Source organism: Manihot esculenta, chromosome 15 (assembly GCF_001659605.2).
Source record: "Manihot esculenta cultivar AM560-2 chromosome 15, M.esculenta_v8, whole genome shotgun sequence".
In the NCBI taxonomy this organism is placed as follows: domain Eukaryota; kingdom Viridiplantae; phylum Streptophyta; class Magnoliopsida; order Malpighiales; family Euphorbiaceae; genus Manihot; species Manihot esculenta.
The window spans coordinates 539,179-552,965 of record NC_035175.2 but is presented as its reverse complement, the minus strand read 5'-3'; the positions used below and the strand labels follow the sequence as shown (position 1 = coordinate 552,965).

General features: G+C 32.8%; 3 protein-coding genes across 3 annotated transcripts; 1 reads left to right on the top strand and 2 right to left on the bottom strand.

The window, feature by feature from the left end:
- Positions 1-393: 393 nt before the first annotated feature.
- On the bottom strand, positions 394-1,814 carry LOC110601078 (universal stress protein PHOS32). The gene is made up of 4 exons (XM_021738087.2): positions 1,583-1,814; positions 1,339-1,448; positions 1,129-1,247; positions 394-721 (listed from the first exon to the last, which is right to left on the bottom strand). Exons 1-4 carry the CDS (start codon positions 1,758-1,760, stop codon positions 634-636), a joined length of 495 nt encoding a protein of 164 aa, XP_021593779.1. The 5' UTR covers positions 1,761-1,814; the 3' UTR covers positions 394-633.
- Positions 1,815-3,421: 1,607 nt separating this feature from the next.
- Positions 3,422-5,513, bottom strand: LOC110602662 (UPF0481 protein At3g47200). The gene is made up of 2 exons (XM_021740233.2): positions 3,842-5,513; positions 3,422-3,737 (listed from the first exon to the last, which is right to left on the bottom strand). Exons 1-2 carry the CDS (start codon positions 5,065-5,067, stop codon positions 3,611-3,613), a joined length of 1,353 nt encoding a protein of 450 aa, XP_021595925.1. The 5' UTR covers positions 5,068-5,513; the 3' UTR covers positions 3,422-3,610.
- A 1,790-nt stretch (positions 5,514-7,303) lies between these two features.
- LOC110600736 (aldehyde dehydrogenase 22A1) lies at positions 7,304-13,175 on the top strand. The gene is made up of 14 exons (XM_021737592.2): positions 7,304-7,743; positions 7,830-7,870; positions 8,305-8,409; positions 8,491-8,618; positions 8,997-9,119; positions 9,239-9,392; positions 9,676-9,779; positions 9,848-9,926; positions 10,262-10,357; positions 10,437-10,574; positions 11,600-11,815; positions 12,079-12,270; positions 12,609-12,752; positions 12,833-13,175. The coding sequence occupies exons 1-14, from the start codon at positions 7,632-7,634 to the stop codon at positions 12,980-12,982; spliced, it is 1,782 nt and encodes a 593-aa protein (XP_021593284.1). The 5' UTR covers positions 7,304-7,631; the 3' UTR covers positions 12,983-13,175.
- The last annotated feature ends 612 nt before the right edge of the window (positions 13,176-13,787 follow it).

Below are 13,787 nucleotides of genomic sequence, written 5' to 3'. Positions count from 1 at the left end.
TATGATGCTGTGGTGGTAGAGCCTGTGCGAAGCTCAACAGCATGAAGAATAAGGACACAAGCAGATTCTTTAGATTAGCATTAGGCTCCATATTTTCTTGGATTAATAACAAAGCGAGATCCCAAAGGAATTAGCCAAATCGCCTTTGGCCTTAGTTCTGCACCTAAATGAGCAAGGACCTGGAAATAGGATTATCATCCGTAAATTAGCCTTTCTGTTCTGCTTTCCATGATAGGTGAATCTTATCAGTTGCAACCCTCTCAACATTTTAAAAGAAGAAAAATTACATGTGAGAGTATAAACTGATAGATGGCTGTAAAACTCGGTTGTTCAACAGACACACTTCTAATTGCTAAACTATACATATAATAGGAATTTTAGAAGCTGGAAGAATACAGGTAGAACAGTTAATCTCATTACCCAAAAGAGACGGATTACATTGCAAGTACTCACTCATACACGTTATAAACTCCATCAACATCCACACACTAATAAACTTGTCCAATTTGACAGGGCCGCTGCAAGCAATACAATTATTATGTAAGGACAGCTTCCTATATGACATGGAAAACAGGATTCTTTTCAGCAAAAAAGATATAGCTGCATTCCTTATTCCTCACGGAGTAAGAGGAGCTAGATTTCATGGTCGGTCTGCTTCACAACTGTAACAGGGCAGGTTCCGTTATTTACCACATAGTTGCTTACACTGCCCATTATAACCCTGCAAACGTGTGTACAAACAAGAATAAGAAAGCCAACTCCATCTCCAAAGAAGAAGAACTGATCGACCAATTTTGGGTCTAAAATTTGAAATCAACATTCAAATTAATTATAGCACTAACAAAGTTATTAGCTGCAACTTGTAGAACAGAAATTTCCAAATCATTCCCTTAAGAAAACTAATTAGAAGTCCATTTCTTTCTTGGTTGGATAATATAGAGGAATCATAGCTTATTGGGTTCCAAAAAACAAAGTTCAATTAGGATTACTTCACCGAGTCCAAATCCCCATCAAACCAAAGAAAAAACCCACACTTCAAAGTGAATTCACACGAAATGATTTCCAAGGAAACAAACAGCTAAAATAAACACAAACAAGCACTACAAAGATGGATAATTCAATATCTACCTCTTAATCTTGCCAAGGCCTCTGTTTCCTATAACAAGGCAGCTCAAAGGGATCTTATCAATAGCTTCACATATCTTCTCGCGAGGATCACCCCAGAAGATCTTCATAACCACGACAATCTGCACACAGCTCGCGAAGATTTAGTTTAGACGCGAAAATATAATCAAGAAACTTGTTTAAATTCATGATTGAAGCCAAATATGCCAGAACCTGTTTCTGGTTGGCAGCAGTGTTCGCAATGTCCAGGGTTTCTGGATCAGGATTCACTCCATACTTCTTCATGATCGTGGAATCGGAGAATTCATGTAGAGGGATTAAAGCTACACGCAGGCACATAAACAAGCAACCATTAAAAATATCAGTTGTAAAAGAATTTTCCCATGACACAAACAGAGAACATTATAAAATCGAGAGAAAGGGACGGAGAGAAAAGAAAAAATTGTAGAATGATTACGGGAACCGGTGACTGCCCAGAGTTGCATCTCTCCCGTCTCATAGTTCCCTTCGGGGCGTATAGTAAGGAGGATAAGGTGATCCCCGTTGCGGATAAGGTTATCCACCGCCCATTTTAGAGCTTTCTTGCTGCAGGGCGAGAAATCAACCGCCACACCCACTCTCCTATCTCCTTCCATTTTTCTCTGTAATTGTTTTTTCTGTGTTTCTCTCGGGTGAATGGTCTTTAGATAAAGGACAGCAAGTTAAATGACTCATAATTTTTATACACCTTTCGCCATATTAAAAAAAATAATTTTTTTAATTATCTTTTTAATTATATTTATTTTAAAAATATTAAATTTTATTAAATATTAAAAAATATTTTAATTTTTTAAAACAATATAAAATTAAATAAAATTATAATATTTATTTTATATATTATTATAATATAAAAAAATAAAAATATATAATAATTTTAAGACAATCGACCATAAAAAAAATAAAATGAAAGAATTATTTTATTATCTGCCTATAAATTATCTCTTTTCCATTCAGACATTTAATTTTGATCACACATGAATTGATTCTTAAATTAAAACTCCAAATACACTTAGCACAGAATAACTTGTATTATTCGTAAAAAAAAAAATACTGGCATAAAATATCTTTAACAAATATTACTGGTATAAAATATTTTTTAATTTGATCTGCAAACAGTAAAAAATGTAAGAAATATTTTTATGAAAAAGATTTTGCGTAAACCAAATGGAGTCCAAGTAATATTCTTTTCAAATTATATCAGATGATATTTGATTTCTAAAGGTATAATGCATTGATATCGAAAGGGTAGGGAATTAGTATTACTACCAATTTTTTTATTATCTATATTATTTACAATTATATATTTTATTATTTAAATTAATTTTGGAGTTTATATAATTAAAATTATTTAATTAAATTTTTCTTACTTGAAAATAAAATTTTCAAAGAAGATAAATAAATTTTATAATTATTTTTTAAATATTTTTATGTTTTTTAAAAAAATTTGTCGATTTATTTAAAAAAAAACCTACAAAAAAAAAACTTTTATTTATAGCTTTTATATTTTGAAAAATTAATGAATATGTAATTAAAATTTAAAGTATTATTTAACTTTTATGTTAACATTTTTTGCCTTTTATTTTTTCTATTTATGCAATCTATCATTCTATCATATATCATATATTTTATTTTATGTAATTAAAAACTTAAAGTATTGTTTAACTTTTTTGTTATTTATTTCTAAAGCCTTTTATTTTATTAATTATTAAAAATATATTATTTTTAATTAATCAAATTGTTTTTCCATTAATTTTATAAATTTCATGTTATTTTGAATTTATAAAATGATTGAATTTCATTGGATAATTCTCTTTTAATATAATTGCTTGGTGCTATTCGTATATTTTAAAATTTTCTTTTAAAATTTCAAAGTTTATATTGTGATTTATTGATTACCGATTTCTCAGTATTATAGAAATATTTGACACCCTCTTTTATGTCGTAAACTTTCATATAATATAATCAATTTTTGTAGATATTTAAAATTTAAGTGTATATTTGTACAATTATATTAATATAATAAATTGATAATATTAAAGTTATAAGAATAGTTAGATAAATTTATACTTTTTTAAAATTTTTCTGATATTAATTAATATGTTTTTTATTCTAAATCTTGTTCAGATATAATTTTTTCTATTAATTTTATAATTTATTATAAATAATGTACAAATCTACGTACATAAAATATTAATTTTGTAAATATATATTTAAACTTATTTTCAGCCTTTTTTTAACACCGAAATTAATGAAGGGAAAAGAATAGTTAATTAATGCTATTATAATTAAGCATATCACAATATTTGTAAGCGTGAAAGAATCTTCTCAAGATATACAATGAGTAATAATTAAGAGCAAACTTAATTAAAAAGGAAAAAAAGGGCAAAAGGCAATGTAGGAGGGAAAAACAATATTTATTCTCACCTCAACACAGGCAACAAGATTTTTAGGTGCTGTTCAGTGAGATCCTCATAGCGGGGGAGAAAAAAAGAGAGCACCAACCCACGACCACGAGGACGAGAAGAACAACCAACATTGTAGCAAGCAGCAATAGACGTAACCGAGGATTATTTCTATACAATGTGATTTTTTTTTTTAAAAAAAAAAAGGAAAGATATTTTGGAAATTTAAGAGCATTTAAACTTTTTAATATGAAAAACAGCCCTTTCCCCCTAACTTGGAGGGAAATAATTTGGGACAAAAGTTGATCTTCTTGTGCCAACTTCTGCCTTTATACCCATTCACTTGTGCGCACAGCCCCTCGTAGTAGAATTCAATCACATCCACACCCTTGCATAGCACTTCAAACAGTTTATTCACATCTTTCCGTGTGGCAGGGTAGCTGGTCAGAATGAATCGTTTCTGGAGTAATTTCACATCTTTGTCCTCCCTGATTAGGTCTTTCATGAAAATTGCATAAGAGGTGACGTACTGTATACTGTCGGAGGAACAATGCTCGAGCGCGATCAGATTCCTGAAGAGTTTTCTTGTAAATCTATGGACTACAATTGGTGGAATTTCCAGGATTCCGTTTGTAAACTTTATGTCCAGCAAGTTATCTGTTCTTGCCACCTTGATCTTAATGCCTGCAGTCTGGAGCTCTGTTGCAGAGGGTAGATACTTATTCTCAGACTTGGGTTGCTGTTGCCGCACTATTGGATATGTTGGTAGAAGACAGTGGCAGATTATGTCAAGCAAATGGTGTGCTTCTTGGTTGAATTTTTCTTGATTAATTTTTGGATCACCTGGAATTATGTTTCTGAAGAAACGAAAAGCAAGCTCAGGGAGAGAGTAAGTACATTGCTTAGGAATTGGCACCACCTGAAATAATCGCTGAAGAATGAACAAGGGAATCTGATTTTCTAGCAATATCAGATTATTCATCAGATCGGCAAGCATTCCTGGGGTGGTAAATATAGGATCATTTCTGCGTCTTAAACTCTTGACAGAGTACCTAAGAAAGAGTTCGATGATGAAACAGCCATCAGCTAACATCATTTTCAGGAATTTGTTGGATGACAAATCAATGTCACCCCTATCTTCATAGCACGCCCGTGCTCTATGTTCCACCTCTCTAAGTGCAGTGACACACTCATTTAGGCTTGCTTCTAGGTTCAGTTTTCGATTGAGGAGTGCATATACGTAGCGCCATTTCTGATCTTCCATGGATTTTAAACCTTCATCATCGTGGTGGTAAGGACCAATTGAGACTTTATCAGGATCAAATATGTTCCCATTTGTCTCACGAAGACTCCCCTTCACTCTGCCGATACTATGAGAGTAAGAGATGGTTTCTATCTCTTCCATGATTGAAGCCACCAGTTCCTCATCAGGTTGCCTGAAGTCAACTGATATATGGTCTCTCGTTTGCAACTGATCTGTTGTCAAGCCAGTGTTGTCCATAGCCAAATGAATTCAGAACAATCTGAAAAAGCACTTTGTTATAAAAAGAAATATTAAAATGGAGAAGACACGGATATAGACAAGAACTTGTCAAGAAAATTGAAGTCGCAAGAGGCGGGGGGGGGGGGGGGGGGGAGTCCCTAATTTTCTTTCTTCTTAAACAAACAGTTACAACCCCATCTGTTCATTGCATGGGAGGAATCAAGTAAAGGAAAAGCAGAAAAGGGGAAAAAATCGTAAGAAATCAGGACTACACAAGTTTTAGACACAATAGACAAGCAAACATTTCTAGGGTATGCGCATAAAAGAAAATTGAGAAAACTATGTATCTGGTTTAAGAGCTATAATAATTGATAGAATCCCTTGCATTCACTCGCATAATATTGAACTTTAGTCTATACCCCCATTCAAGATAGCAGAAAATAGCAAGTGTTGGGTTATAATATAGTGAAAAAGTTTTGAGAATCCAAGATGACTTGCTTGTTGAGATTGGTCAGAGAAACAATAAACTAGTGCCATGAAAGGAAAGGAAACTGAGAATCTCTGCTGATTATATGGACAGGAAGTCTTCATGCAAACTAAAAGCATAGCTTTGCTCAAAGTAAAGCTAAAACTGATTACTTTAAAGTAAATTCAAGAATTTAGTGACAGTAAAGCCAGTGTGTGCAATTTGGTCACAGGAAGTCACCTGGAATCACTGATGTACTTACGATTCATTAACAAAAAGAAAACAATTAGATACATCAAAAAGCTTCCAGGCAATTCCATACGCATAAGCTATAATTAGCAGTAATAATCAAGGAATTATTGCTGACTCTTTAGGATGCAAATTGAGGTGCTTGAAAGAAAATATGGACCATTGAAATTTTGTTGACCGAAAACTCTCAATTTAATCCAACTTTATTATGACGGATTTGACAATTCTTGCATCGTGTTTGAATCAAGTTTGGATGTCATGTGGTAGGTGTATTTTACATGAATTCATTTATATGTATTTAACTAAATATAAAACATTTTTTATAATAATATCTATACTTTAAATAAATAAACCTTAAATATTTCCTAAATTTACAAGTTTTTAAATATAAATGGTCATATAATCTATGCAAATTACTAATTAACGTATATAAATAAAATATAATATTTTAAACAATAATAATAAGAAGAAGAACACTAGCCATTAAACTAGACGGCGTGGACAATTCACATTCTGATTGGCTTCCTACTTCTGATCCGTTTAGAGTTACACAGTCCTTGCAAGAAGCTCATGTTCTATTGATGCTGCGAGAAGACCGAGCCGACAGTTTTCTTGCCCTATTCCCCCTTAAATTTAGAACAGCAAAATAGTCCAAATATACTCTTAAGCTCCATTTAGTATATATATATATATATATATATATATATATATATATATAATCTTAGAAAACCAATTAAGCAATTATTTTTTTTCGAATATATGTGTAATCGTGTTTCCCATAATTTTTTTAAATAGATATGTTAATGTTACTGCTTATTTATTTTATTTTTCTAACCCATCGTGATTACGTGGTCATTGATGTGTGTACACGTGTCATGCAAAGTTGCAAGCCAGCTGCCGGATCAACGTTGCATTCTCTTACTTCCAAAATTATCCTAGCTACATCTTCAGATTACAATTTTACCTTCTCAGACAATGGAAAAATAAAATAAAATTATAAAAAACTGATCATTTACGCCATAAAAACATTTTGTGTATCATTTTTCTAAAACCACATTCTAATTATTAATTGTATGAAAATTTATGTAAAAATAAATTTTATATTTTTATTTTTTCTAAAAAAAATTATCGATTATATTAATAAAATTTTAATAAATAAAAAAATATCATTCTAAATAGATAGACGATCATATTTAATAAAATTTTTAATAGATCTAATGACGAAAATATTATTTTTAAAATCTAATAAAAATTTATAATTATTTAAAATTAAATTCAATTTAAAAATATTTAAATACAGTAATTAGAAAGACAAAAATTTCATCCAAAAAACTATCAGCAGCAAAAAATTAAAATTTCAATAATTATTCTTTATTTAAAAAAAATTCATTTTATAAGCAAAAATTTAAATAAAATTTTATGAAATTATACACGATTAAAATTTTTTTTAATTTTGAAAATTATTTAAATTAAATTATTGTCAAATCGTTCATTTCAGGCAATTACAACTTATAAGTTGCAATCGTGTTCATAAGATGCTATTGAAGAGTAGAATGGAGTAGACCGGTGATCGAAGAAAAGGGGACCGACTAAAAAGGAAGAAAGAAAAAGCAAACGCAGCTTTAGAACAGCTGATTGGTTTCTAGGTGCTTTCGTCGTTTTCGTTTTTTATATTTCCCGAAACCTGCAACCGCTATAGCAATCCATAACCAAAACTCAGAAGAAATACATAAATAGGAAAAGAAAGAGAAACCGCTCTCTACATTTTTAGATTCAAGCACTGGATTACTCATGTGCTGAGCTTAGGCTACTTGGCTCTGTCCAAACCCTAGATTTTTCAGTTCTCTAAGCTTCATAGAGCTGCGAAATGGCCTTCTGGTGGCCGATAATTGTTCTTGCTTTTGCCTATGCGATCTGTCGGTTCTTGTTGATGCTCATCCCTCCCAATGTGCCTTCAATTGACGTCGATGCTTCCGATGGTATACATATATACACATTTCCTTAATCTTCTGCGTGTATGTGTAGTCTTTTGTTGATAATTAAGTGTGGATTGGATTTTTGGCAGTGTTGGATGGAAATCAAACGCAGGAGAACAGCTTCATATATGTGAGCAGGCTTGCATTTCTTTTTTTTTTTTTTTTTCCTCTTAAGATGTGTGATTTTAGATTAGCGAGCTTGAATTGATTAACTTGATCCTTTTAGTACATGATTCGTGCTTTTGAATTAGCTGTGGTTAGAGTTTTGAAAGAGAAAATCGAAGTTCTAATGATTCTAAGAAAACATTCAGAAATGATTCAGTGATTTCCTCATTGACATTGTACTCTTTAAACGGACAGTGAAGTTTGTCATTCTTAGATATGGATATATGTGAATCTGAACTTATATAAGGTATTTTACATTTGACATTATGGTGAAATTTTATGATCCAATTCCACCTCCTTTTCTGATGCATACCTATTGAAATGGAGCCTTAAGGATTTTCTATTCTTGAGTTTAATTTAAGCTGATTGTGGTGTTTCCTTTATGTTATCACTGTGCAGATACCTCCGAGAGGAAGGACGCAGCAACAGGACAAAAAAGTCCAGTGCTATGAGCCTGCAACTATGAAGTACTTGGGATATTTCCCTGCCTTGTCACCTGCTGAGGTTAGAGATGTTTTACACATAAAATGCATGCGTATGCATGCTGGGATTCTGATTACATTAACTTTTATATGTGTGCTGCAGGTCAAGGACCGTGTGGCACATGCAAGGAAGGCTCAGAAAACCTGGGCCAAGAGCAGCTTCAAGCAAAGACGTCAGTTTTTGCGGGTACTTCTGAAGTATATTATTGAACACCAAGAGCTTATATGCGAGTAAGGATGGAGGATGGATCCTTTGAAACCATATTTTGGTCATTGTTATTAGTGTTCAGATTACCTCGTTAAACAAATATACTTTTTACCCTTACAATTTAGTTGTCCAGGAATGTGCTTAGGCATTTAAAAGAAGGAAAAAACTCATAGAACTTTAGAATGACAAATGCTGTGTTATTGGATGCTTTGTTCAAAATCCTTGGCTGTATGGTTGAAACTGGCTTTTTCCTTTTTCTTTCTCCCCCCACCCTTATTAGAAGTGGGCTGGATTGCAAACAGAAGGTTTTCCATGTCCATGATATCTGCTGTATCTTATAACATACTACAATGTTAACTAAGGATTGCCTTGTGTCTTGATTAATGGGTCATTTTGATTAGGGTGTCTTCGCGCGATACTGGAAAAACAATGGTAGATGCATCCTTAGGAGAAATAATGACTACATGTGAGAAGATCACTTGGCTTCTCTCAGAGGGTGAGCGGTGGCTGAAGCCTGAATATCGGTACCTATTGAATCCCTTTTTATAGCCTTTCCCCATTTCATTCGTTAATATTGCCCTAAAATGCTCATTTCATTACTAAAATTTGACAGAAGACATCTTTTTGTCTATATCTTTTGCAGATCCACTGGGAGATCAATGCTTCATAAGAAATCCAAGGTGGAGTTTCATCCCCTTGGTGTCATTGGTGCCATTGTGTCATGGAACTACCCTTTTCATAATATTTTTAATCCAATGCTAGCAGCACTCTTTTCAGGAAACAGCATTGTGATTAAGGTACTTAATGTTGGAGTAGGTGCATTTTTATGAATTGCGTTTGATTTGATACTTTTCTTTGGTATAAACTGATGAAGCTGCCTCTGTGCTATGTCAAATATATCTCATTGCAATTCAATGTTGAGGATGTCATTCTGTGGCATTTTGTATCCTTATTACCTACTATTGGATTTGTTTTCACATGGCACTTCTATGAGTTTATGGGCCCTTTTTTTCCTTTTTGTTTTTTTTGGTTTTCTGAGCTGTTAAAACTGATAGGCGGATAACATGCTTCTAAATGCAGGTTTCAGAACATGCAAGTTGGTCCGGATGTTTCTACTTCCGAATAGTTCAAGCTGCACTTGCTGCTGTAGGAGCTCCTGAGAATCTGGTTGACATAATTACAGGGTATGCTGTTTCTCACATCAGATATTCGTCTTTGTTTATCTAGCTAACATTGACCTTTTTCTCAATAGGTTTGCTGAAACTGGAGAAGCACTTGTGGCTTCAGTTGATAAAATCATATTTGTGGGATCACCTGGTGTGGGTAAGATGGTATGACCTCCTTTGTCGACTGAATATTATTTTGGTCTTATGGGCGGCTTTGTCACTTGCTTGATCCCCGTTTAATTTCAAGAGAGCAATATAAGGTGTAGGAAGACATCAATCATTTTTGTTCTCCCCTTTTTCCTTAAAATTTGTTTACTGAGTTGTGTTCACGCCTTTGACTCTTAGATTCAGTATTAGGGAAGTAGACCTTCTGTGTGATGGAACTTATTCCTCTTCCAGCCCCTTCAATATTGTTCTTTCATTCTATTATTAATTAATTCACTGCCATGCTGTGTCCATTTTCCGTATTGCTTATAAGCTGGCATTTTTAATTTGTGCAGATCATGAGAAATGCTGCAAATACACTGATTCCAGTTACACTTGAGCTTGGTGGAAAAGATGCATTTATTGTCTGTGAAGATGTTGATGTGCCTCATGTATGAATCTTTCTACCTTTTGATGTCTAGTTCCATTGCATGATGCTTTGGATCCTTCTGAACAGTCGACTGAATGTAGGTTGCACAAATTGCTGTAAGGGCTGCTCTTCAATCAAGTGGGCAGAATTGTGCTGGGGCTGAGAGATTTTATGTCCATAAAGACATCTATTCTTCATTTGTCAGTGAAGTTGCTAAAATTGTAAAATCTGTTTCAGCTGTAAGTAATCTTTTACTTGTTTTAGGTATAGAACCTTTTTTTGCAGAATCTTTTGACTGTTACACTCATATGGTATATCATCCCAGAAAGCAACAGTTAGTTTCCTGTATTCACTTCAGCAGTATATATTCTCTGTCTCTCTGGATGTCACTGTTGTCTGTGTGGGAACAGGTGCATGTATTATCATGTCAACTCCCAGTATTGTATTAGTATTTCTGTATTACATGGAATAAGAGAAGGAAATAATGAAAGATGCAGCTGGACTTGAAATGAGAAAACTGTTGTCATCCATGAGTGCTATTGCACAAATCTATCTCTAGTCAATCCCTCTTTCTTTACTTGCTTAATCTGTCTGAAATTAATCAAACAAAAACTTAATGATTCATGAATTTATAAGAACAATGATAAATGAAAAGACACCTCAGATAATTTAAGCTTTCTTTTAATTTTTATTATCTAGAGGTTATAATTGGAGTTTTTATACATATGAAATTTGAATTATCTTATTATATTATGATTGGTAATGTTGTTTGTCTTTTTTTCTATTAGGTTTTGTTTCCGATTCCATAAATGATTTAGGCTTCAGAGATTTGTTCTTTTGTTTTATTTTCTCATTACTTGGTTCCACATTAGTAGGAATAAATAAAGAGAGAGGATTTTATATTTTTTGGTTACTTAAAAGAGTTTGGACTTTGGTGGCTTGTTATTAGCATTTGTGTTGGCCTGCTCATGGTGACATTTAAACCAGGGAACGTGATATTTTGTAACATGATTTGCATTTGATGTATTATGTGGAATTCTTTTTCTATGTACATACAAGGTATCTGGTCCAACAAGTGACTTGCTTTCAAAGTGATGTGTTATCCCCTTTTTGCTTTTATGCTCAAATGCCACGCATCTCGCATATTTCTGTGAAAATATGTATCAACAAGCGCAACTTGTTTCAGAATATGTGTTTTCCTGTATGAATTCATATCCGTTGGACTAATACATGATATTTCTTCTCCCTTGGCTAATCATCGCAGGGTCCACCACTTGCTGGAAGGTATGACATGGGAGCAATATGCTTGCAAGAGCATTCTGATAGGCTTCAAAACCTTGTAAATGATGCCATAGACAAAGGTGCAGAAATTGTTGCTCGGGGAAGTATTGGCCATTTATCTGAAGGTGCAGTGGACCAGTATTTCCCCCCCACCATTCTTGTAAATGTAAACCACAAAATGAAATTGATGCAAGAAGAGGTAGGACTCAGTCCCATCCTCCCCCTTTAAATTGCATTTGACATGGTTTTGGAGCCCCCATTTCTGTCCTGTTGCATGCAAAGAGGTTTTTTCAAGGAAATTATAGAAAGACATGATTATTCATTTTTCATCTTATCGACCAAAGTTTTACTTTTTTAACTTTGACTGCAACATTGAGAAAGGGAAATCACCTCCTTTTTTTTATTGATTGCATGTAGAATTGCCTGCTAAATCTTTTTTTTTTTAAATGGTGCATCATGCAGGCATTTGGACCCATCATGCCAATAATGAAATTTAGCTCAGATGAAGATGTTGTCAAGCTTGCAAATGACTCTAGATATGGGTTAGGCTGTGCTGTTTTCTCTGGTAGCCAGCGCCGTGCCAAAGAGATTGCTTCCCAGATACATTGCGGAGTTGCTGCAATTAATGACTTTGCTTCATCTTATATGTGTCAGGTAACGTTTTGTTTTTGACATTGCTATTTCAAATGATACTTTCTGTCTTGAATATAGTTGGATTTCTTAGGTTGTAGCTTGACTGAAATCAGCAATATCATTGATTATTTTCCTAACTACTACTACTACTATAATTATAATAATAATAATAATAATAATAATAATAATAAGCTACAGTGTTTTGCTGACTGAGTGTTCATCAGAAAGAGACAGGGAAGAGAACTCTTTGTTTTATGAGATCTTGTGGTTAAGCAGTCAATACATTTGCACAGATTTCTAGGGCTGATGTTGGGTTATAGTTCCTCTCCCCTTCTAATTGATGACTCTTGATATGCCAGTCCTTGCCATTTGGTGGTGTAAAAGACAGTGGATTTGGACGATTTGCTGGTGTCGAAGGGTTGCGGGCCTGTTGTCTTGTAAAATCAGTTGTTGAGGATAGATGGTGGCCTTATATCAAAACCAAGATACCAAAACCTATTCAGGTTAGTTTTGAGAATTTCCGACTCGTCATAATCTATGATAGGCATGATGTGTTTGACTGTTTTCACTCTGCCATCTATAGTATCCTGTTTCGGAGAATGGCTTCGAGTTTCAAGTGTCGCTTGTAGAAGCACTTTATGGCTTGAACATATGGGACCGGTTGCGAGCTTTGGTCAATGTTTTGAAGATACTCACAGAGCAAAACTCCAGCAGCAGTAAGAGAAATGATTAATATTGATTTAACCAATTCCCTTGGATCTTTTTTCGCGACTTCCGATCGCCGTTGCCATTAACTGCTATATTGAGCTTATTTTAGTACTCCTTATTGTTTATTTTGGAAGTCTAAGGTGCATTTCCTTCTCAAAGAGACTAACATGCGCATTCCTAAGATGCTCAAAATGAATTAAAATTTGTGAATTACACCATATTAACTTATTTTTTGGGAAATTACTTTTTTAGTCCCTGAAGTATAACGTAATTAATAGATTCATTTCTCTATTTTTAAAATTTAACACTTTCGTTTCTAAAATTTAATTTCGTTAAAATTAGAGGTTCTTTTATAAAAAATGCCATTAGTAATGAAAAAATGATCAAATTATCCTTTTTAGAATTCAACACTTTATAGGTTTCTCTATCAAAAAATTGAAGGAAAAATATATTTTCGTTTTTAAAATATTATGTAACTAATAGATTTATTTTTCTATTTTTTTTACTTCAACACTTTAGAAACAAACAGTTTCTAAAGTTTAATTTCGTCGAAATTTGAAAAAGAAAATTTTAAATTCACCATAAATAAATAAAAATTTTAATAATTTTAATAAGTTTAAGATTTAAATTCAGTAAAGATAATAAAAATTAAAATATATAAAATTTAAATTATTAAAAATAAAAAGTCAAAACACAATAAAAATTGTCGATCACTTTTTGCTATTCAGAAAATTTATTAAAGCGTTTTTGATATTTTAAAAAATTATTAGTTAATTTTTTATTAATTTTAATCGTTAAATATTGTAAAAGAAATTTAAAATACTTTTAAT

Coding starts and splice junctions, on each gene's coding strand:
- LOC110601078 (XM_021738087.2), bottom strand. CDS start 1,760: ATGGAAGGAGATAGGAGAGTGGGTGTGGCGGTTGATTTCTCGCCCTGC. Junction 1,449..1,582: donor CTGGGCAGTCACCGGTTCCC/GTAATCATTCTA, acceptor GCCTGCGTGTAG/CTTTAATCCCTCTACATGAA. Junction 1,248..1,338: donor CTGCTGCCAACCAGAAACAG/GTTCTGGCATAT, acceptor AGCTGTGTGCAG/ATTGTCGTGGTTATGAAGAT.
- LOC110602662 (XM_021740233.2), bottom strand. CDS start 5,067: ATGGACAACACTGGCTTGACAACAGATCAGTTGCAAACGAGAGACCAT. Junction 3,738..3,841: donor CCCAAATTATTTCCCTCCAA/GTTAGGGGGAAA, acceptor CACATTGTATAG/AAATAATCCTCGGTTACGTC.
- LOC110600736 (XM_021737592.2), top strand. CDS start 7,632: ATGGCCTTCTGGTGGCCGATAATTGTTCTTGCTTTTGCCTATGCGATC. Junction 8,410..8,490: donor CTGCCTTGTCACCTGCTGAG/GTTAGAGATGTT, acceptor TGTGTGCTGCAG/GTCAAGGACCGTGTGGCACA. Junction 9,393..9,675: donor GAAACAGCATTGTGATTAAG/GTACTTAATGTT, acceptor TTCTAAATGCAG/GTTTCAGAACATGCAAGTTG.